Here is a 25,170-nt window from a genome sequence, read left to right as displayed (position 1 = left end):
CGCTTTGTTTGCCTCATTCCTTATTATACCACGCCCTCAATTTGACTGCAGCCTCGATGGGAGGATTTCAGGTTATTTGCTGGATATGCAGCAGTATTTGCAGGGGGGATGGAGCTGTGTCAGATCGTCGTCACACATTTCGTGAATCGGTATTTTCCTTGTCGCGAACGGAGATAATTACAACGACCGATTGATTAAGACGACAGACCGCATACCAATCACTATCTTTTACCAAGCTGTGGTTTTCAATATTGCTATGCATTCAACTTTCTGAAAAACATAGACAAGGCCCTATCTATTGCCTCTTTGCCAACCGCAACAATGTATCAGGTTATAAGAAGACTTATACTAACGGACTGCCGATGCTGGGATCCCGACAGTCAAAGGTCATACCAGGACCTGTTCGATAAACTGGACACCAACAAGGATGGGAAGGTGGATGTTGCCGAATTGAGAGCAGGCCTAACCACAATGGGCATATCTTTCCGCAAAGGTGCAGCGCAGGTAAATGCACATGCAATGAAGAGCCATTCTGTTCTATTTCCAAGCAACCTATTCAATTATTATTACACATAGCTCAATGATTCATTTGGGAGTGGGACATTGGCCTGGGTGCCAGTTCGTTTTCTGCTCTTTTACCAACTCCTTATGGAATTGTCATGCAAAACATTGGCTTTAAAATGACAACGGTGTAGGTAAAAGCACAAACAGATCTGGGACCAAGCTAGTGGTACATATGGGTAGCAATTAAATTAACATATGACATTCTCATTCCCTTAGATGATTCATCCATTCACTCATATGTAGGGCATTTTCCTGTAGTATATGCATGTGTCCTGTAAATAGAACAGTACTTAGAACTTTATATAAACTATCTAAACTTTAGTCTTCCAAGCAATTCCTCCCCTGTCACGTGTCATATCCAGGAGAGATAGAGCAGTAGTGTTACAGTGCCTGGGGTTATCAGAGCAGGCATGGGCCTGTATCCACACATTCTCAGAGTAGAAATGCTGATCTACACTCTTAGATAAAAGGTGCTCTCTAGAACCTAAAAGGGTTCTTCGGCTGTCTCCATAGGAGAACCCTTTGAAGAACCCTTGTTTGTTCCAGGTAGAACCCTTATGGTATCAAGTAGAATCGTTTTGGGTTCCATGTAGAACCTTTTCCACATAGGGTTCTACCTAGAACCAAAAAGGGGTTTACCTGGAACCGAAAAGGGTTCTCCTATATAGGGACAGCCAAAGAACCCCTTTGGAACCCTTTTTTCTAAGAGTGTAGAATTAGTTTAGCCTTTTAGATCATAATGAATACGACTGTATGGACAGATGGGGCCCTGATCCTAGATCAGCATTCCTACTCTATGCTTTGTGGATACAGGCCTGGGGCTGGTTTAACTCGCGGGACTCACAGGTCGGTTTCATCGTCAATATGACATCCACAGAATAGTTAATCATTTTCATCACTAGACTTTTCTGTCATCGATCAATGTTGCACTAGTTCTCAGAGAATTAGTCAACGCTGAGAACTAGTGCAACATTGGTCGAAGGAGAGAAAAGGCTACTTCCTCCAGAGTAGCAGGGAATGAAAACAGATCTTTTGGTATCTGTTACCAGCTACAGTGGAACATCCCCATCCCATTGACTTAGCCATCTCCAGACAGTTTGAAATATTCATTACCATTCAGTATTCAGTCATGTGCACAACATGCTCTTGCAGCTCCACAGTTACATCAACTCTATAACAATACACAGTATAGGAATGTTATACTGTTCCTGTCTTTGTCGGGGTTTCCTGAGTCTTGTGTGATGGGTAACCTTGCAGAGTAGCTTGCTTCATAGGCAATGAAGGGTTAAACTAACTACAGTGAGGCAAATAAAATAACCCTCTCATTTGTGTCTGCACAGAAAATTGTATCGTCCGGTGACAAAAACAAAGATGGAGGGCTTGACTTCAACGAGTTCAACAAATATCTGAAAGAGCATGAGAAGAAACTGCACCTTACGTTCAAGAGCTTGGACAAAAACAACGACGGTATTATCATTTTTAAATGAAACGTTTATTTGAATAGTTTAGAAGAAGAACCGTACATGATAAGACCTGTCAGAATGACACAATTCTCATAACAATGTAATAATATCACTGTTATATAGCAACAAGGCATGATAGAACAGGCATCATACCTATCAGCATTTAGCTACAGAATGTACTTAAACAAAACATTGAAATTTCTCCGTCATTTCCTCCAGGGTGCATCGATGCCTCTGAGATTAAGCAGTCCCTTGAAGAGCTGGGCATGGACATCACCCAGGAAGAGGCCCAGACCATCCTACAAAGGTTTGTCCTCATAAATCACTCATTGCTTGCATTTTGTACTCTAACCTAGGGCTGACAATAAATCGAATTTACATTGAAATCGCAATATTGACATGTGCAATATCCATATCGCAAGAGATCCATATCACAATATTTGGAAACGCATCTCAGCCGTGGGTAATGTCCGCTTTTATAGTTTACTCCATGTTTTTCTCCTCTTGCAGCTGTTTCCCACACACAACAAGTCCCGCTCCATGTCACTTAAGCAGTGCAGTTCCTCCATGCTGTTAGATTTACTATGCATTTGCATGCGGTTCTGTTGGGTCAAATGCAGTCAACCGATTGGTCCAAACCAGAATGATGCTGCTTTCCACTTTGCTTCTTAATAGAAGTCATTCTATTTACAGTACCAGTCAAAAGTTTGGACACACCTATTTATTCAAGGGTTTTTCTTTATTTTTACTATTTTCTACATTGTAGAATAATAGTGAATACGTCAAAACTATGAAATAACACATGGAATCATGTAGTAACAAAAAAAGTATTAAACAAATCAAAATATAGTTTATATTTGAGATTCTTCAAAGTAGCCACCCTTTACCTTGATGACAGCTTTGCACACTCTTGGCATTCTCTCAACCAGCTTCTTAAGTTAGTCACCTGGAATGCATTTCAATTAACAGGTGTGCCTTGTTAATTTGTGGAATTTCTTTCCTTCTTAATCTGTTTGAGCCAATCAGTTGTGTTGTGACAAGGTAGAGGTTGTATACAGAAGACAGCTCTATTAGGTAAAAAACCAAGTCCATATTATAGCAAGAACAGCTCAAATAAGCAAAGAGGAATGACAGTCCATCATTACTTTAAGACATGAAGGTCAGTCAATCCGGAAAATTTCAAGAGCTTTGAAAGTTTCTTCAAGTGCAGTTGCAAAAACCACCTCTCTTGAGGACCGCCACAGGAAAGGAAGACCCAGAGTTACCTCTGCTGCAGAGGATAAGTTAATTGGAGTTAACTGCACCTCAGATTTCAACCCAAATAAATGCTTCACAGAGTTCAAGTAACAGACACATCTCAACATCAACTGTTCAGAGGAGACTGCGTGAATCAGGCCTTCATGGTCGAATTGCTGCAAAGAAACAACTACTAAAGGACACCAATAAGAAGAGACTTGCTTAGGCCTAGAAACACAAGCAATGGACGTTAGACTGGTGGAAAAATGTCCTTTGGTCTGATAAGTCAAAATTTGAGATTTTTGGTTCCAACCGCCGTGTCTTTGTGAGACGCAGAGTAGGTGAACGGATGTTCTCCGCATGTGTGGTTCCCACCGTGAAGCATGGAGGAGGAGGTGTGGGGGTGCTTTGCTGGTGATACTGTCAGTGATATATTTAGAATTCAAGGCACACTTAACCAGTATGGCTACCACAGAATTCTGCAGCGATACGCCATCCCATCTGGTTTGCGCTTAGTGGGACTATCATTTGTTTTTCAACAGGACAATGACCTAACACACCTCCAGGCTGTGTAAGGTATTTTTGACCAAGAAGGATAGTGATGGAGTGCTGCATCAGATGACCTGTCCTCCACAATCACCCGACCTCAACCCAATTGAGATGGTTTGGGATGAGTTGGACCGCAGAGTGAAGGAAAATAAGCCAACAATTACTCAGCATATGTGGGAACTCCTTCAAGACTGTTGGAAAAGCATTCCTCATGAAGCTGGTTGAGAGAGTCCTAAGAGTGTGCAAAGCTGTCATCAAGGCAAAGGGTGGCCCACTTTGAAGAATCTAAAATATATTTTGATTTGTTTTTTTGGTTACTACACTTTTTTGGTTACTACATGATTCCATATTTGTTCTTTCATAGTTTTGATGTCTTCACTATTATTTTACAATGTAGAAAATAGTAAAAATAAAGAAAAACCCTTGAATGAGTCCAAACGTTTGACTGGTACTGTATATTATTCCAACAGTTTACCTAAGTGTTTAGATTGTTATCACACATCAAATCGCAATTAAAATATTTGCCCATATCGTGCAGCCTTACTCTAAGAATTTAGATTCAACTAATCAGAAAACCATTGATTTGTTGAATCAGTGTTGGTGCTGGACTGCAACAAAAGTAGTAAAGTTGGCTAAAGCGGATGCAGAATGGCAACCAGGCTAGTACTGTTACTATCCTGCTCTTTAACCTCATATCCTGCCTGTGCAGCATGGACATCGATGGTACCATGATGGTGGACTGGAACGAGTGGAGGGATCACTTCCTGTTCAACCCTGCCCATAACCTGAACGAGATCGTACGCTACTGGAAACACTCCACGGTTAGTGGGTCACCCAGTCCTAGTGCACATACACGCCACACACAAACACAGCACACACACACGCACTCACACATCCATCTCTTGAAGGGGGTCACCCAGTCCTAGTGCACATACACGCCACACACAAACACAGCACACGCACACACACATCCATCTCTTGAAGGGGGTCACCCAGTCCTAGTGCACATACACGCCACACACAAACACAGCACACACACACGCACTCACACATCCATCTCTTGAAGGGGGTCACCCAGTCCTAGTGCACATACACGCACATACACGCCACACACAAACACACAAACACAGCGCACACACACGCACGCACACGCACTCACACATCCATCTCTTGAAGGGGGTCACCCAGTCCTAGTGCACATACACGCCACACACAAACACACAAACACAGCGCACACACACGCACTCACACATCCATCTCTTGAAGGGGGTCACCCAGTCCTAGTGCACATACACGCCACACACAAACACAGCGCACACACACGCACACACACGCACTCACACATCCATCTCTTGAAGGGGGTCACCCAGTCCTAGTGCACATACACGCCACACACACACACGCACACACACGCACACACACGCACTCACACATCCATCTCTTGAAGGAATGAAGGAACTTGATGGGTGTAAGCAATAATATGGGATAAAAACTCCTGTCCAATTTTTCAAATGAATTAAGGGCCATCAATAATTCAGATTGTGATAATGTTTTTGTCTGTCTTTGGGCCTTGTAATGTAAATGCATTGACCAAAAGCCTCACCACAGTGCTCAAATAATAAGACAGATTACCTAAAGCAGCTTCCAGATCAAGCAGTACAGTGAATGTAGGCCTTCTAGAATATTCTCTGTAATAGCCGTTTAACTGTCAAACTGTGTGGAGTACAATGCTGTTTCCACTTTGACTTTTGACTTTCATCAGAAAAATGTACCGTTTCTGCTTATCTCCAGTGGGGGTATCTTGCAAAGTTTATTTCTAGCAAATAGTGAGTGGCTTCCATACGTACTGTTGAGACTACCTGCTGAAAGGGTGTTACTGTTACTGCTGTGTCACTGTTTGTGGTGGGATACAGATGTAGTACCTTCATTTGATCACTCTGTTGTTACTGAGAATTCAAATGAGCTTAGTGATTTCCATAAATTCACTGAACACCTACAGTTCTCTCTCTCTCTCTCGCTCAAACGCTAAAGCACCAAACATAATAAATGTCCTACTACTGCGACATTCAAAGGTACAAAAATGTCTCTCAAATGCAGCCATACACATCAACAACCTCTGTTATATATAGTTTAATAACACAAGATATATATTGTTCTCCACTACGACATTCAAGTATATCCAAAATGGACCTAAACTAAAGCCTACAGTCGTGGCCAAAAGTTTTGAGAATGACACAAATATAAATTTTCACAAAGTCTGCTGCCTCAGTTTATATGATGGCAATTTGTATATACTCCAGAATGTTATGAAGAGTGATCAGATGAATTGCAATTAATTGCAAAGTCCCTCTTTGCCATGCAAATGAACTGAATCCCCAAAAAACATTTCCATTGCATTTCAACCCTGCTACAAAAGGACCAGCTAACATCATGTTAGTGATTCTCTCATTATCACAGGTGTGTGTTGACGAGGACAAGGCTGGAGATCACTCTGTCATGCTGATTGAGTTCGAATAACAGACTGGAAGCTTCAAAAGGAGGGTGGTGCTTGGAATCATTGTTCTTCCTCTGTCAACAATGGTTACCTGCAAGGAAACACATCATTGCTTTGCACAAAAAGGGCTTCACAGGCAAGGATATTGCTGCCAGTAAGATTGCACCTAAATCAACCATTTATCAGATCATCAAGAACTTCAAGGAGAGCGGTTCAATTGTTGTGAAGAAGGCTTCAGGGCGCCCAAGAAGTCCAGCAAGCGCCAGGACCATCTCCTAAACTTGATTCAGCTGCGTGATCGGGGCACCACCAGTACAGAGCTTTCTCAGGAATGGCAGCAGGCAGGTGTGAGTGCATCTGCACGCACAGTGAGGCGAAGACTTTTGGAGGATGGCCTGGTGTCAAGAAGGGCAGCAAAGAAGCCACTTCTCTCCAGGAAAAACATCAGGGACAGACTGATATTCTGCAAAAGGTACAGGGATTGGACTGCTGAGGACTGGGGTAAAGTCATTTTCTCTGATGAATCCCCTTTCCGATTGTTTGGGGCATCCGGAAAAAAGCTTGTCCGGAGAAGACAAGGTGAGAGCTACCATCAGTCCTGTGTCATGCCAACAGTAAAGCATCCTGAGACCATTCATGTGTGAGGTTGCTTCTCAGCCAAGGGAGTGGGCTCACTCACAATTTTGCCTAAGAATACAGCCATGAATAAAGAATGGTACCAACACATCCTCCGAGAGCAACTTCTCCCAACCATCCAGGAACAGTTTGGTGACGAACAATGCCTTTTCCAGCATGATGGAGCACCTTGCCATAAGGCAAAAGTGACAACTAAGTGGCTCGGGGAACAAAACATTGATATTTTGGGTCCATGATCAGGAAACTCCCCAGACCTTAATCCCATTGGGAACTTGTTTTCAATCCTCAAGAGGCGGGTGGACAAACAAAAACCCACAAATTCTGACAAACTCCAAGCATTGATTATGCAAGAATGGGCTGCCATCAGTCAGGATGTGGCCCAGAAGTTAATTGACAGCATGCCAGGGCGGATTGCAGAGTTCTTGAAAAAGCAGGGTCAACACTGCAAATATTGACTCTTTGCATCAACTTCATGTAATTGTATATAAAAGCCTTTGACACTTATGAAATGCTTGTAATTATACTTCAGTATTCCATAGTAACATCTGACAAAAATATCTAAAGACACTGAGGCAGCAGACTTTGTGAAAATTTATATTTGTGTCATTCTGAAAACTTTTGGCCACGACTGTACTGTAGCCTATCAAAACTAATTTCCTGTGAGAAATGATCACTTATTTTTTTTGAATATTCTAATTGTCCTGCAGCAGGATTATTTTACTCCGTTGACAAAACTGGTCAAATGAAGATACTACATCTGTAGCAGGTGTTGGTAGACAGTTTCAGCACTGTATGAGAAGAGGCCTGCTGGCTGGGGAGGTAGCAGTCTGGTTAGGCCTTGGCACTGTATTGACCACATCTGTTACTTACTATAGCTCAAAGGTTATCTTATGGGCAATCTGATGAAGAATGGGAAGTTGGAACAACGTGGAAGACTGACTGAACAGTTTACTATAAGAATTATTACAAGAATACATTTATTGATTATACAGAATTCCTGTCCCAGCTGTTTGGCACCTGTTCAAGCTAATATTTTTTATTCACCAGGTGCTGGACATAGGAGAGAGCATTGCCATCCCTGATGAGTTCACTGAGGAGGAGAAGACCTCGGGAGGCTGGTGGAAACAGCTGGCTGCCGGGGCGATGGCCGGGGCGGTTTCTCGTACCGGCACCGCCCCCCTGGACAGGGTGAAGGTCTTCATGCAGGTAGAGCACCGGAAAGGTTGTCACAGTCTGACCACTCTATGGAGGCCGAAAGTAGACCGCTTTATATGATTTAACTTCTAACTATATCCCTTATCACAAACCTTACACGTTTTGTTTGAGTTTTTCTCTTGTAAAGTTTTTGAGGCCTACAACCCCTTACAAAGTGAAGTGTTGGAGACATAGTGAAAAGCACTACAGGAATGCTACCTATCCATCAGTATTGTGTAATCTACAACGCATGTGGTTGTGTTTCAGGTCCACTCCTCCAAGTCCAACCGGATCACCCTGTTGGGAGGATTCAAACAGATGATTAAGGAAGGGGGCGTGGCCTCACTATGGCGAGGGAACGGGATCAACGTGTTAAAGATCGCCCCTGAGACCGCTATCAAATTCATGGCCTACGAACAGGTTGGACACTGTTTCATATCTTCACTTTAATAGAGGTAGACAAAAAGAGGTAGACCTTGTTACGAACCGGCTCAGGGTTCGCAACAAAAGGGAGACAACGTGGAGACAAGGTGTATCAAAAATATATATTTATTAAATAAAGCAACTAAGAAGATAACAATGGCATGTGTAATCAGTAATCAGTAGTGTAGGTGAGTGTGTTGCATACTTGAATGTAATAATGCAGAGTGTTGAAAGGTGCCAAAGCAAATAACCAAGAAAACCACAAAACTACACAACCAAAGCAACAAGGTGTCTGTGTGGAGAGAGTCTCCTCAATGAATGGGGAAGAGGTCCATTTATCCTGGGAAACACCCGAGCCCAGGTGTTTCCCATTCATCTGACGACCCTTCCAACTCCGCCCACCGGCCTCCTACTAAAGAAACAAGAACAAGAGAGAATACGGCAGACAGAGTGGGAGGGTCGTCACAACCTAGAGAGAAAGACATAGTGACATATGGAAAGCAGGAAGAAATGAAATCAAATGATAAAAAGGAAACATGAATGAGAGAGGAAGACAGACAGCGAGAGGGAAGACAGACAGCGAGAGGGAAGACAGACAGCGAGAGGGAAGACAGACAGCGAGAGGGAAGACAGACGGACAGAGAGAGAGAGGGAAGACAGACGGACAGAGAGAGGGAAGACAGACGGACAGAGAGAGAGAGGGAAGACAGACGGACAGAGAGAGAGAGGGAAGACAGACGGACAGAGAGAGAGAGAGAGAGGGAAGACAGACGGACAGAGAGAGAGAGAGATAGGGAAGACAGACGGACAGAGAGAGAGAGAGGGAAGACAGACGGACAGAGCGAGAGAGAGAGGGGGAAGACAGACGGACAGAAAGAGAGAGAGAGGAAAGACAGACGGACAGAGAGAGAGAGAGGGAAGACAGACGGACAGAGCGAGAGAGAGAGGGAAGACAGACGGACAGAGCGAGAGAGAGAGGGAAGACAGACGGACAGAGCGAGAGAGAGAGGGAAGACAGACAGACAGAGCGAGAGAGAGAGGGAAGACAGACGGACAGAGCGAGAGAGAGAGGGAAGACAGACGGACAGAGCGAGAGAGAGAGGGAAGACAGACGGACAGAGCGAGAGAGAGAGGGAAGACAGACGGACAGAGCGAGAGAGAGATAAGACAGACGGACAGAGCGAGAGAGAGAAGACAGACGGAGAGAGAGAGAGAGGGAAGACAGACGGACAGAGCGAGAGAGGGAGAGAGGGAAGACAGACGGACAGAGCGAGAGAGGGAAGACAGACGGACAGAGAGAGAGAGAAGACAGACGGACAGAGAGAGAGAGAGAGAGGGAAGACAGACGGACAGAGAGAGAGGGAAGACAGACGGAGAGAACGAGAGAGAGGGAAGACAGACGGACAGAACGAGAGAGAGAGAGAGGGAAGACAGAGCGAGAGAGGGAGAGAGGGAAGACAGACAGACGGACAGAGCGAGAGAGAGAGAGAGAGAGAGGGAAGACAGACGGACAGAGCGAGAGAGGGAGAGAGGGAAGACAGACGGACAGAGCGAGAGAGGGAGAGAGTGAAGACAGACAGACGGACAGAGAGAGAGAGGGAAGACAGACGGACAGAGAGAGAGAGAGAGAGGGAAGACAGACGGACAGAGAGAGAGAGAGAGGGAAGACAGACGGACAGAGCGAGAGAGAGAGGGAAGACAGACGGACAGAGCGCGAGAGAGAGGGAAGACAGACAGACAGAGCGAGAGAGAGAGGGAAGACAGACGGACAGAGCGAGAGAGAGAGGGAAGACAGACGGACAGAGCGAGAGAGAGAGGGAAGACAGACGGACAGAGCGAGAGAGAGGGAAGACAGACGGACAGAGCGAGAGAGAGGGAAGACAGACGGACAGAGCGAGAGAGGGAGAGAGGGAAGACAGACGGACAGAGCGAGAGAGGGAAGACAGACGGACAGAGCGAGAGAGGGAGGGAGAGAGGGAAGACAGACGACAGAGCGAGGGAAGACAGACGGACAGAGCGAGGGAAGACAGACGGACAGAGCGAGAGAGAGAGAGGGAGAGAGGAGGAAGACAGACGGACAGAGCGAGAGAGGGAAGACGGACGGACAGAGCGAGAGAGGGAAGACGGACGGACAGAGCGAGAGAGGGAAGACGGACGGACAGAGCGAGAGAGGGAAGACGGACGGACAGAGCGAGAGAGGGAAGACGGACAGAGCGAGAGAGGGAAGACGGACAGAGCGAGAGAGGGAAGACAGACAGAGCGAGAGAGGGAAGGTGGAAGAAAGGGTAAATGTTGTAATAGTATCTCTGTGTTGTCTTCATGACGTATCTCTCTCCTGTCAGTATAAGATGCTGCTGACACCAGAGGGAGGGAAGGTCCAGACCTACCAGAGGTTCATGGCTGGCTCTCTGGCAGGAGCCACGGCCCAGTCGTCCATCTACCCCATGGAGGTGAGACCACCCACTGTCACCTCCCAGTGTCACTTTCAAACTATTAGGACCGTGACACATTTTTTTGTTGTTGTCATTTTGGCTCTGTACTCCAGCACTTTGGATTTGAAATGATATAATGATTATGAGGTTAAAGGTCAAACTGTCAGCTTTAATTTGAGGGTATTTTCATCCATATCTGGGGAACCGTACAGCACTTTTTAGGGGACCTAAAGTATTGGAACTAATTCACTTGTATGTGTATTAAAGTAGTAAAAATGTAAGTATTTGGTCCCGTATTCATAGCATGCAATGACTACATCAAGCTTGTGGCTCTACACATTTGTTGTGGTTGTGTCATTATTCATGATTCATTCAGGATTATCCGTAATCATGTTAGCATCCACATTAATGTAGAAGTGTTTAGAAACATATTCTATTCTTATTTACAATAAAAGTAACTCCAAAATAACACAATACATTATTTACCATTCATTTCTATTGGGCACAAAATAATCTGAAACACAACCAAAACAAACAGCAAATGCATCCAACAATTTTGTAGAGTCCCAAGCTTGATGTAATCATTGCGTGCTAGGAATATGGGACCAATTACTACATATAAGTGAATTTGTCCCAATACTTTTGGTCCCCTAAAATGAGGTGACTATGATGAAAATACCCTAAAATTAAAGATGACAGAGTTTAAAAAAAGTGAATTTATGTTATTAAGTAGTAGAAGGTTTTTTTAGTCAAATATTTATTTCAGTGCTGCTGGAGAGCTTTGACAGTAAATAGGTGAATTTTGTCTATCCTATGTTTTTCGTCTTCCATCAATAAAGTAGTAACAGATACATTTTGATTGTCATGTATAACCTCAGTCATTGTATCATTTCAAATCCAAAGTGCTGGAGTACAGAGTCAAAACAACAGCAAAACTGGTCACTGTCCCAATACTTTTGAAGTTCACTGTATCTTGAACGTAAAAGTTGAAACAAGAGTGCAATTCTTTGTGTTGTTACTATGTATTCATGACAAATAAGCTACGTAAAAAGGCTCAAACTTCTGTCCCGCTAGATACTGGCATTAGATGGCACACCATTCATTTTGGCTTCTCGTAAAGCAGTGCATTTACACAGTTACTCACCCATTTGTAGTCTAAATAAAATTAGACACTTATGTTTTATCTACCCTCTCTCTCTTTCTCTTTCTCTCTCGCTCTCTTTCTCTTTCTCGCTCTCTCTATCTCTCTCTGTTTCCTCTTCTTAGGTCATGAAGACCAGACTGACTCTGGGGAAAACTGGCCAGTATAATGGAATGTTTGACTGTGCCAAGAAGATTCTGCAGAAAGAGGGCATCAAAGCCTTCTATAAAGGCTACACACCCAACATGATAGGCATCATTCCCTATGCTGGCATCGACCTAGCTGTTTACGAGGTCTGCAGGCTGACCATTCATATCACTGAGTCAATGCTATTCCACATTACAGTAACACAATGATTTACAGTTCATTGACATGTATTACTGAAACAGATCATTCCATAATCTTGGAAGTTTTTCAGGACCCAAGAATTGAATCCAGTGAATCCAGTGAATTGCGTTTATCTAAATGAGGGAAGGTTTACAACATTAATGTGACGACTGTCTGAACACAGATTTCCTGTGGTGGCAGCCACATCCCTAAATGATCCTTGTTGATTACCCCACCCTGTGTTGATGTACCCTAGAGCCTGAAGAATGCCTGGTTGTCCAGCTACGCCAAAGACACGGCCAACCCTGGCATCCTGGTGCTGTTAGGCTGTGGCACCATATCCAGCACGTGTGGCCAGTTGGCCAGCTACCCCCTCGCCCTGCTCCGCACACGCATGCAGGCACAAGGTATTACATGACAATCAAAAGGAATCTGTTACTACTTTATTGATTGGAGACGAAAAACATGAGACATACAAAATTCACCTATTTACTGTCAAAGCTCTCTAGCAGCACTGAAATCAATATTTGATGAATAAAACCTTCTGCTACTTAATCATGTAATACATGTTTTTACTCTATGGTAAAACAGAGAGATCACCTGATTGCCATGAGAGAGAAACTAAGTGTAGACCTGAGGTAGTGAGTGTGAACAGACCAACCTTTTATTTGACTCCTGTGTCCTTTCTTTCACTATCTGTTTCACAGCAACTCTGGATGCATCAGACAAGTCCACCATGAGTGGGCTAGTGAAGGGGATCCTGGCTAACGAGGGGTTCTTTGGACTCTACCGGGGTATCCTGCCCAACTTCATGAAAGTCATTCCTGCTGTGAGCATCAGCTATGTGGTCTATGAATACATGAAGACCGGCCTGGGGATCTGTAAATGAGGAATGATCCATCTCCGAATGATGCAGGGATGGTGAAATAGGTTGTTAGATCGTTAGATCTTTTAGACAGTCAACCAGATTTGTGTTGCACATAGACTTCTATGTTCTCGTGTAGCCAAACATCGAGATCACGTTCACTCTGCGAGTCTCGCAAGGAGAAGCTAAGGCTAGTTCCAACTGGGCCATATCAGTAAACTCCAAAATGACGTTCACCCCTTTAACGCAGAGATATGAGACATATCCAACACCCAAGATGGTGCAATATAACTGAGAAGAACGGCATTATGGGTCTTACACTGTATAGGGGGAAAGGAGAAGGTATTCAGGTGAACACTGTTGAGAGCTTTGTCTAAAATATTTTCTGTTCTTCTGTAATATGAAGTACTCCATACGCACGTAAGAGATTATATTATTATTTAAGTGTGCCTTACCCTCAGTTAAATATCATTATTGTATATTTTATTTGGTTGGTTTTTATTTATGTTTTTACACTTTCAGTGTAATTTGCAACAGCCTCAATGCTGTTTTCCATGTGTTTTTTCCCATATGTATTTTCATTGTTGTTCTTGACTGTTAAGCTGTATCCCTAGCAAAATATTTATAGTTACAAACTTGCATGCAAATATTGCCTCTCAATCATGAATGGAGCTCATGGAAAGTCTTAAAAACAGAAATGCAATCTGTTAATACTGGAATTCAGAATAATCCCACCCGTGTCTCTCTCTCACACACACACACACACACACACACACACACACACACACACACACACACACACACACACACACACACACACACACACACACACACACACGTGCATGCCATGTACGCAGTTAACATTTAGAGTTAGGCCAATTGTTATTATGTTGCCTCCATGTCTTAATTCTGTTTGAGTATGTAATACTGTTATACCTGAATCCATTGACATTGTGAGCGATGTATGAATGTTCTCACTGAGCTCACAAAGCTTAGACTGAAAGAAAAGCAATGCATGTGTTATGGGTCAATACAAGTGTTTACAGACAGTTGTCCAAGAATCAATGTTGACAGTGGAAAGGATTGGAGTGCGCCCATTGTAATGGCTAATCCTCTATCTCAATGCTGTGTGCATGGCACCATCTACAGGGCTTACAACAAACGCAGTGCAAGTTTGTGAATGCTGTGTCCGCAAATGATGAAAATGAAATTTGTCATTTCTAGATGATTCAAACTTCTTTTGACTTAATCGATCGAACGCGATGAATCTGTTTGAAATAAAACAACAGAAACAGTGCTCCCAGAACTTTTATTTCTAGGCTATGGAGCTGAGGAGGGCTACGACTACAACAAATGCTAAGTGGATGTTAATCATGTTCTTTCAAGAAAAAAAATATTTTCAGAGAAGAAGGTATTAACGACTGTCTTTCACATGCCGATGATGCCATCTACGGTTTCTTAACACATTTACCAATGCCTTGTGCATTTTGTTTTATTAAACGTATGCTTCTCAGCTAATATACAGTGTTAGGCTAATCCAACTTCCATATAACATCAACCCAAAACACAATTTTGACAAAATAATCAAAATAAAGTTCTAGAATTGGAATTGTAACCCAATGCCTTGTCTTGAATTTCCTCTGCCCCTCAGTCCTATTCCCACTCCCCAAGAAGCAGGCCAGTGATGGCCCCAGTCGTTCCTATAGCTCCAGGGGAGCTGCAGATGGAGTCCCCTGGGACCAGTGATGGACCAGTGAGGAGGCCACAGGCTGGAAGGAGATGGTCTCCAGCGTCAGGGAGCGCCATGAGCAAGCTAGAGCCATGGAGGACACATTTACTGAGAAGTTCCACCTCGTCGCAGAGGATCTCAAAGAGATGATGGTAGTGGTCTCCAACCCTGGTCCTTGTTCCAACCCAGCAACAAAAGATTCTACTAATCATCAAGACCTTGATTAGCTGAATCAGGTCATGGTTGGGCTAGAATGAAACGCTGCACACTCTATGGCTCTCCAGGACCCGGGTGGGTGTCCAGGTGGGTGTCCACGTAAAACCTTCCACTAGAGGGCGGTAGCTAGTATGGCAGCGTAGATATTTGTGTTAATACCCTGAGTCTCTGAGGATATAATTAAGCAATAAGGCCTGAGTGTGGTAAATGTCCAATAAGCTTTCTATGACAAAACAATACTTTTTACTATTCTAATTATGTTAGTAACCAGTTTATAATAGCAATACGTCACCTCAGAGGTGTGTGGTATATGTCCAATATATCACGGCTAAGGGCACGACGCAACATTCTGATATAAAACATTCTGATATAAAACATATTATAAACTTGGGTGGTTCAAACCCTGAATGCTGATTGGCTGAAAGCATTTAGGGCTGCAGAACTGTGACGTGCTACTTTCCCCCCTTGACTGCACCATCCTTCCAGTCTGCCAATGAGGATGAGTCCTTTCTGGCCTGTACTCAATCAGATGAGGCCATGAGGCGAGACTGGTCGAGACATATGATGACAGCCGGACAGGTCAGTGGTGACATCTTCATCAGCGCCATCATCGCCAACCATCTATGGGGTTGTTAAGGGGAGCAGTGAGTTCAAAACTGATGTGTCAGCAGATGATGTCATAAAGAGCAAAAAGTCCAAGAGTAAAAGTCAGGCATTCACAATATCAGCAAGGCTCTGACTGGACTGCTGGTTCATAAGCTTTGTGTACTGCTTTTAACAGCCTTGTGATTTTCTGTGTCTGGTGGTATGAAACCTCAAATGTATGTGAAATAGGTATTGTTAGAAGAAATAAGCTCAGTTGGTAGAGCATGGTGCTTGTAACCCCAGGGTAGTGGGTTTGATTCCCTGGACCACCCATATGTTAAATGTATGTGAAATAGGTATTGTTAGAAGAAATAAGCTCAGTTGGTAGAGCATGGTGCTTGTAACCCCAGGGTAGTGGGTTTGATTCCCTGGACCATCCATATGTTAAATGTATGCAGGCATGACTGTATGTTGCTTTGGATAAAAGCATCTGCTAAATGGCATATATAATTATATGATATAACCACACAAGTTTTCCATCAGTGCTAAGCTTCTGCTGGTCTACTGCACAGTATTCTCTAAAATACATCACAATACTGTTGATTAAGTCACTTTATAGTAAGTTCCTAATTGGGAATATTTAGTTATATGAAATAATGAATGATTCATGTCTCTTTCATTTTTACATTTACATTTGGCATTTTAGTCATTTAGCAGACGTTCTTAACCAGAGCGACTTACAGTAGTGAATGCATCCATACACACAAACACCATGCTCTACCAACTGAGCCACACGGGACCTATTTTTCATGACACTCCTGAAGCACACAAAGGATGATCATACTGGAGATGGACCAATTGCTGTGACTCACTCGACATGGCCATGTTTCCTGCACATCCACTCAGTAACTAGCGTTTTCTCAGTAGTTCACGTAAAAAGTCCGAAATACAACCATTTTACTGACTGTGGGTGATGTCTATTAGTCTATTTTTTTCTATAAATGACACAAATGAAAATGAAACGTTTATATTGGTAAAATATCAAGTGGCCGTAAAGCACTTGATATGTGTGTTGCTGGTTAACGATATATGCTAATTCCAGTTCTAATTCCAGTTCTATCTGATCTTGGGTTAGGTGTTTCACTATTTCTGTTCATGAAACAGGTTTATCTATTTTTCCCAATGACTGCATAGTTTGTCCTGGTGGGGATCCGTAGTTGGTGATAAGAATCGTGAAGAAGAATGTTGATGTTGTCAAAGTTGAAGAGGAGGACTCAGTGTTAAACAAACTTCAAATCGTGTCATTTGGTGAGTAACTGTCCCATACAGAACCGATTGATCAACATGGCATGTCACGATGTTAGCATCGTCACTTGTTGGCATTTCACAGTCACACCCTAAGTATAGCCCACGATAGGTATTGAGGCAGCTAAAAATATTCCCTGCGGCGGTCAGGGGGAGCGATTTATGCTAGCTAACGTAAGCATGCTAGCTAACTGCTAAGCGAACTAACTGTAGCCTTTGCCTTGTTCAATTCTGTATTCTGATCTAGACTATAGTTATGCCAGATTGCTTGGTCGTTGAAGTTTGTTTATTCGTGCTCGTGGAGCAGCACATCCATGACAGACTTGTTGATTGTCAGGAGTGGGCTAGCCAGCTGGTGGTGGGCCGAGCAGAGCACTTCCATTTCTGGTAACAAGTCAGCTGTATAGATAGCTAGCTCAACATGACTAACTTTAGCTAGCTAAGTACAGTCAATATTCAGCTATGTTGCTAATGTCAGCAACTGTACACATTGATCATAGATTTGCTGGAAATTCTGTATAGCTAGCTAGCTAACATTAGCTAGTTATGCAAATGACAAGGCTAAACATATATCCAGTCCCCCCTTGGTCTCTTTGCATCGAGCATCCTGTGTTTTCTTTTGTATTTCTGTTAACTTTTGTTGTTGACCTTATCTAACTAATCTGAAATATGCAAGTAATGTTCAGAGGTTGGTTTGGGTTGCAAGTTATGTCTTGTTGTTTGTAAGATGGTGATGATGACTGTGTGTTTTCTTTCAGCTTGTCCTGGCAGGAAACTTAGTAAAGGATCATGGGTAACACAGGCGACCGGATGTCCGGAGACCGCCATGGCGCCAAGGCCCATCGCTCTGACAGCAGAGACAAAGACCACGAGCCCAGCAAGATGGTGGACAGCACTGATGACCCTAACATCTTCAACACACACGGTCTGGGGTCCTCCAAGGTACCTCTGCTCTGGAACATAGGATATTTGGGGGCAGGGGTGTAAAGACCATCACACTAAACAGTTGCATCAACAACAGATGCAGGGGGGGTGGGGGGGGGGGGTACATTTCCGGTGCAGATTAAGAAGATGGGAAGAGAGGTAGAAGCCATTTTAGCCAAGTGAGATAAACTCTGGCTCTTTCATCTTTATCAATTCATCCTTATCGATTCCTCTCTCCTCGCCTCCTCAAAACCCACTGGAGAAGAAGGTCCAATGTGAGGCACCTTGGACTTTTTCTTCCAAGGAGGCAAGGAGATAATATGCGAGGAAGCACAAAAAGAGTAGAGCCCCCGTCATTCCCACATTGTGGTTTAAACTTACTTTCTTTTCTCCCTTTAAGGTGTCGGACAAGGAGGAGCCCGACCTGGATGACCTGGTGAAGACCGGGCCTCAGTCCAGACCCACGGTCATCCGCTGGGCCGGAGGAGGGAAGGAGGTCTACATCGCTGGCTCCTTTAACAACTGGGGCAACAAGATCCACCTCAATAAGAGGTAGGGGAGGGGAGGGGAGGGGAGAGGAGAGGAGAGGAGAGGAGAGGAGAGGAGAGGAGGGAAGAGGAGGGGAGGGGAGGGGAGAGGAGGGGAGAGGAGAGGAGAGGAGAGGAGAGGAGAGGAGGGGAGAGGAGAGGAGAGGAGAGGAGAGGAGAGGAGGGGAGAGGAGAGGAGAGGAGAGGAGAGGAGAGGAGGAGAGGCCCTGGCCTGCATACTGTATTGCTGTTTAACTATGTTATTAGTGACAACATTTTGACACAGTTAATAGTGCATTAACAGTGTATTAACACAGTATTTCTTCGCCAAGCCACAATGACTTTGTAGCGATCCTGGACTTGCCAGAGGGAGAGCACCAGTACAAGTTCTTTGTGGACGGACAGTGGGTCCATGACCCCTCAGAGGTAAACCCTACATATGGCTCTGGCCTAAACTAGACAACTTGATTGATATACTAAGTTTTGCCTGTTAAAAAAAAACATATACACACAGTACATCCATTTTAAACGTGACAGGGATAGCGCAATAAAGTCAGTGATTTATTTCCATTTATGATGCCATTTTTATTTTATTTTAAGCCTAATCTGAACATATAAAGGTTTAATAATATATTTCAAATATAACAGTGCAGCTATTTTCAGACGTGTTTTGGTGATCCATCCACACTGTTTATTTGTTATTAACCCCGTATTAACCCTGCTATAACACTCCCTCCTGCAGCCAGTGGTGACCAGCCAATTAGGCACCATCAACAACCTGATCGAGGTGAAGCAGTCAGACTTTGAGGTGTTTGATGCTCTGCAGGTAGACTCTCTGGAGTCTACTGACACCTCAGGTCAGTAGAGGCTCTAATCGTCTGTTGTCCCTTTGCATTAAGCTGGCATAGCCTTATCTGTATGTGATTGGATAAGAGAAGGCAGGGTTTTCATCCTCTGTTGTCCCTCTGGGTTAAGCATAGCCTTGTACTGACCAAGAGGTGCCAACTTAAGGTCATGCAAGTTTGGGCCAAGTTTCCTTCCTCATGGTAATCACTGATCTGTACATGATTGGGTAAGAGAAGGCAGGTTTTCCATCCTATCACCATTCAAGCCTTTTCATATCAGTGATTACTTCAAGGAAGGATGTAATATTTAATCCTGATCAGGTGTTTAGGATAAGTTATGTAAGTTGATGAAAACCCAAGAAATCAGTCACCATTTGAGAGTATATGAATGACATGCTGTGTGTGTGTCATTGTGTGTCCTTAGACCTGTCCAGCTCCCCTCCAGGTCCCTATGGACAGGAGCAGTACATGTTCAGGCCTGAGGAACGCTCCAAAGCCCCACCCATCCTCCCCCCACACCTCCTCCAGGTCATCCTCAACAAGGACACTAACATCTCTGTGAGTTTCTTTCCGTTTCAGTCTCTCTCTCTCTGTCTCTCTCTCTCAATTATTCAATTACATTTGCTTTATTGGCATGATGTAACAATGTACATATTGCCAAAGATTACTTTGGAGATTTACAATATTAACATAATTAAAATAATAATAATCAATATTGTCAACAGGACAACAGTAACGAGAATAATCAAGGGTCAAAATAACCATACATTGAACAATAACAATGGCATAGAGGGCATGTGCATGTTAGTAGGTCTGTCACACTGTCCCTCATCTTCTGTCAGGCAGCAATGTAGTGCGCTGCCAACCCACAGCTCTCTGCGTCCTGCCCCAACAGGACGGGTAGCCTATCCTCATCAGAGAGGTCTTTGAAACCTTGAATAAGGGTTTCAAATTTGGGGAAATCATACTGTCTAATTGTTTTATATTTTTTTACATTTTGTCAGGAAATGTAGTTCTGTTTCGGGTTCTGCTGTGGTGCAGTGATTGTACAGACTTTCCTCTACAGGGAGCCAGGTTTTCCTGTGTCTACCCTTCTTAATGACAAGGCAGTGCTCACTGAGCCTGTACTTTCTCAAGGGTTTTCTAAGGTTTTGATCAGTAACCACGGTCAAATAGTTTGCCACGGTGTACTGTCGATTGTGCTCCCCAATAAGCAGTGGTGGAAAAAGTACCCAATTGTCATACTTGAGTAAGACTAAAGATGCCTTAATAGAAAATGACTCAAGTAAAAGGGAAAGTCACCCGGTAAAATACTACTTGAGTAAAAGTCTAAAAGTATTTGGTTTTACATATACTTAAGTATCAAAAGTAAATGTATAAATCATTTCACATTCCTTATATTAAGCAAACCAGACGGCACAATCTTGATTTCTTTTAAATTTACGGATAGCCAGGGGCACACTCCAACACTCATACGTCATTTACAAACCAAACACGTATGTTTAGAGAGTCCGCCAGATCAGTGGCAGTAGGGATGACCAGGGATGTTCTCTTGTTTAAAGTATTTTTACTTAAGTATTTTACGCCACTGTCAATAAGTAATGCAGGTTTGTTTTGACAGTGTTGTCATTTGGTTTATTCTGATTCATTGGTTTTTCTGAGGCTTCAGTGTGTTAGTAGAACTCAGCCCCAGGACCAACTAGATGAGGGGACTCTGTTCTCTCTCTCTCTCTCTCTCTCTCTCTCTCTCTCTCTCTCTCTCTCTCTCTCTCTCTCTCTCATTCAATTTCACTTTAAGGCCTTTATTTGCTTGGGAAACAAATGTTAACATTGCCAAAGCAAGTGATAATAAACAAAAGTAAAATAAACAATACAAATTAACAGTAAACATTACAATCACAAAAATTCCAAAAGAATAAATACATTTCAAATGTCATAATATGTGCGAATAGTTAAAGTACAAAAGGGAAAATAAATAAACATAAATATGGGTTGTATTTACAATGGTGTTTGTTCTTCACTGGTTGCCCTTTTCTTGTGGCAACAGGTCAAAAATCTTGCTGCTGTGATGGCACACTGTGGTATTTCATCCAATAGATATGGGAGTTTATCAAAATTGGGTTTGTTTAATACTGTCATACATTTGGCAGGAGGTTAGGAAGTGCAGCTCAGTTTCCACCTTATTTTGTGGGCAGTGTGCACATAGCCTGTCTTCTCTTGAGAGCCAGGTCTGCCTACGGCGGCCTTTCTCAATAGCCCCAGGACCAGCTTGCTTAGGGGACTCTTCTCCAGGTTCATCTCTGTGTAGGTGATGGCTTTGTTATGGAAGGTTTGGGACTTGCTTCCTTTTAGGTGGTTGTAGAATTTAACGGCTCTTTTCTGGATTTTTATAATTAGCGGGTATCAGCCTAATTCTGCTCTGCATGCATTATTTGGTGTTTTACGTTGTACACAAAGAATATTTTTGCTAAATGTTTGTCCCATTTTGTGAATTGTTGGTTGGTGAGCAAACCCCAGACCTCACAACCATAAAGGACAATGGGTTACATAACTGATTCAAGCATTTCTAGTCAGATCCTAATTGGTATGTCGAATTTTATGTTCATTTTGATGGCATAAAAGGCCCTTCTTGCCTTGTCTCTCAGATTGTTCTCAGCTTTGTGGAAGTTACCTGTGGCGCTGATGTTTAGGCCGAGGTATGTATAGTTTTTTGTGTGCTCTAGGGCAACGATGTCTAGATGGAATTTGTAGTTGTGGTCCTGGCAACTGGACCTTTTTTGGAACACCATTATTTTTGTCTTACTGAGATTTACTGTCAGGGCCCAGGTCTGACAGTATCTGTGCAGAAGATCTAGGTGCTGCTGTAGGCCCTCCTTGGTTGTGGACAGAAGTACCAGATCATCAACAAACAGCAGACATTCAGATTCAGATTCTAGCAGAGTGAGGCCGGATGCTGCAGACTATTCTAGTGCCCTCGCCAATTTGTTGATATATATGTTGAAGAGGGTGAGGCTTAAGCTGCATCCTTGTCTCATCCCACAGCCCTGTGTGTCATGACACTAGCCAAGACCCAAATGCAGACACAGGAGCCAGATGGTTGGAGTTTAAGATGTTTAATACATCCAAAGGGAATAGGCAAGAGAATGGTCATGGACAGTCAAAAGGTCATAACCAGATCAGAGTCCAGGAGGTACAGAGTGGCAGGCAGGCTCGAGGTCAGGGCAGGCAGAATGGTCAGGCAGGCGGGTACAGAGTCCAGAATAGGCAAGGGTCAAACCCGGGAGGACTAGAAAAAGGAGAAAAGGCAAAGCAGGAAAATGGGAAAAACACTGGTAGGCTTGGACATACAAGACGAACTGGCACAGAGAGACAGGAAACACAGGGATAAATACACTGGGGAAAACAAGCGACACATGGAGGGGTGGAGACAATAACGAGGACAGGTGAAACAGATCAGGGCGTGACAGTGGAAAGAAATGTGTGTCTTTTTGACAATTTTAACCGCACACTTGTTGTTTGTGTACATGGATTTTATAATGTTGTATGTTTTTCCCTCAACACCACTTTCCATCAATTTGTATAGCAGACCCTCATGCCAAACTGAGTCAAATACTTTTTTGAAATCAACAAAGCATGAGAAGACTTTGCCTTTGCCTTTGTTTTGGTTTGTTTGTTTGTCCAGTTAGGGTGTGCAGGGTGAATACGTGGTCTGTCATATGGTAATTTGGTAAAAAGCCAATTTTACATTTGCTCAGTTACATTGTTTTCACTGAGGAAATGTACACGTCTGCTGTTAATGATAATGCAGAGGATTTTCCCAAGGTTGCTGTTGACACGTATCACTGTAGTTATTGGGGTCAAATGAGTCTCTGCTTTTGTGGATTGGGGTGATCAGTCGTGGGTTTCAAATATTGGGGAAGATGCCAGAGCCGAGGATGATGTTAAACAGTTTAAGTAAAGCCAATTGGAATTTGTGGTCTGTATAATTTAGGATACCATCAACATCACAGGCCTTTTTGGGTTGGAGGGTTTAGTATTTTGTCCTGTAGTTCATTCAATGTAATTGGAGAATCCAGTGGGTTCTGGTAGTCTTTAATAGTTGATTCTAAGATTTGTATTTCATCATGTATATGTTTTTGTTGTTTGTTCTTTGTCATAGAGCCAAAAAGATTGGAGAAGTTGTTAATCCATACATCTCCGTTTTGGATAGATAATTCTTCATGTTGTTGTTTGTTTAGTGTTTTCCAATTTTCCCAGAAGTGGTTAGTCTATGGATTCTTCAATTACATTGAGCTGATTTCTAACGTGCTGTTCCTTCTTTTTCCGTAGTGTATTTCTGTATTGTTTTAGTGATTCACCATAGTTAAGGCACAGACTCAGGTTTTCTGGGTCTCTATGTTTTTGGTTGGATAGGTTTCTCAGTTTCTTTCTTAGGTTTTTGCATTCTTCATCAAACCATTTGTCATTGTTGTTAATTTTCTTCGGTTTTCTGTTTTACATTTTTTAGATTTGATAGGGAAGCTGAGAGGTCAAATATACTGTTTAGATTTTCTACTGCAAAGTTTACACCTTCACTATTATAGTGGAAAGTTTTGTCCAGGAAGTTGTCTAAACGGGATAGAATTTGTTGTTGCCTAATTGTTTTTTGTTAGGTTTATACTACTTTCCTTCCATAGCATTTCTTAATATTATACTTCTGTCTCTCTCTCTCTCTCTCTCTCTCTCTCTCTCTCTCTCTCTCTCTCTCTCTCTCTCTCTCTCTCTCTCTCTCTCTCTCTCTCTCTCTCCCTCATCTTCTCTTTTCTCTCTCTCTCTCTCTGTCTCTGTCTCTGTCTCTGTCTCTGTCTCTGTCTCTCTCTCTCCCTCATCTTCTCTTTTCTCTCTCTCTCTCTCTCTCTCTCTCTCTCTCTCTCGGCTCTCTCTCTCTCTCTCTCTCTCTCTCTCTCTCTCTCTCTCTCTCATTCTCTTTCGCTCTCCCATCTCTGTGTTGTAAATTCCAATTTGGAACCGTCTTGATTACTAATTGGTCTTCTCTCTCTTCCTCTCCTACAGTGTGACCCAGCCTTGCTGCCTGAACCCAACCATGTGATGCTCAACCATCTGTATGCTCTCTCAATAAAGGTACATCCTCTATCCCACTTCTTACTGCAATACTTATAGATTGAGTAATAGTCTCATCCATAGCATAACATAGCATTAGTATCTGTCTGTCTTTGTCCGTCCGTCCGTCCATCCGTCTCACACAATCACTCACTCTCTGTCTCTGTCCTCTCCCTCAGGATGGAGTGATGGTGCTCAGTGCGACTCACAGGTATAAGAAGAAGTACGTCACATCTCTGCTCTACAAGCCCATCTAACCCGTGTGTGTAGGTGCACAGTGCTATAGAGGGCAGAATGTTAACACTGCGCTGGGTTTAACTACGACATGTAGTTGAGATTGGACTAAACTAACAGTTTATAAAAGAGCTGGGGGCCTGTGGCTGAGACTGGGGGGCAAATCTCAAGACACCCTTTTCCCTGTAGAGTGCACTACACGCTTTAGCGCTCAGCAAATGGGTTCAAAGTAGTGCACTCAATGTGGAATAGGGTGTCATTTGAGCTTCAGCCTGTGACTCCCTCACAAGGATAAATACTGTAAGTGTACTGTGGCATTTTCCCATAATGCACCCACAGTTGAATAGCAATAAGGGACTGAAAGAAACCACTGTGTGTGTT

At 43.3% G+C, this 25,170-nt stretch overlaps 2 protein-coding genes across 2 annotated transcripts; both read left to right on the top strand.

Moving 5' to 3' along the window:
- Positions 1-321: 321 nt before the first annotated feature.
- Positions 322-14,621, top strand: LOC115157438 (calcium-binding mitochondrial carrier protein SCaMC-1). Its single transcript, XM_029705687.1, has 10 exons — positions 322-504; positions 1,905-2,031; positions 2,247-2,334; positions 4,522-4,633; positions 7,990-8,148; positions 8,404-8,556; positions 10,902-11,009; positions 12,258-12,425; positions 12,716-12,866; positions 13,167-14,621. Exons 1-10 carry the CDS (start codon positions 322-324, stop codon positions 13,346-13,348), a joined length of 1,431 nt encoding a protein of 476 aa, XP_029561547.1. The 3' UTR covers positions 13,349-14,621.
- Positions 14,622-17,059: 2,438 nt separating this feature from the next.
- Positions 17,060-25,135, top strand: LOC115157437 (5'-AMP-activated protein kinase subunit beta-2-like). The gene is made up of 8 exons (XM_029705686.1): positions 17,060-17,162; positions 17,918-18,101; positions 18,484-18,635; positions 18,943-19,036; positions 19,353-19,467; positions 19,880-20,013; positions 24,508-24,576; positions 24,735-25,135. Exons 2-8 carry the CDS (start codon positions 17,949-17,951, stop codon positions 24,810-24,812), a joined length of 795 nt encoding a protein of 264 aa, XP_029561546.1. The 5' UTR covers positions 17,060-17,162; positions 17,918-17,948; the 3' UTR covers positions 24,813-25,135.
- Positions 25,136-25,170: the final 35 nt, after the last annotated feature.

Source organism: Salmo trutta, chromosome 21, assembly GCF_901001165.1.
Source record: "Salmo trutta chromosome 21, fSalTru1.1, whole genome shotgun sequence".
Lineage (NCBI taxonomy): Eukaryota > Metazoa > Chordata > Actinopteri > Salmoniformes > Salmonidae > Salmo > Salmo trutta.
The sequence above is the reverse complement of the archived record's forward strand: the minus strand, read 5'-3'. Positions and strand labels throughout refer to the sequence as shown.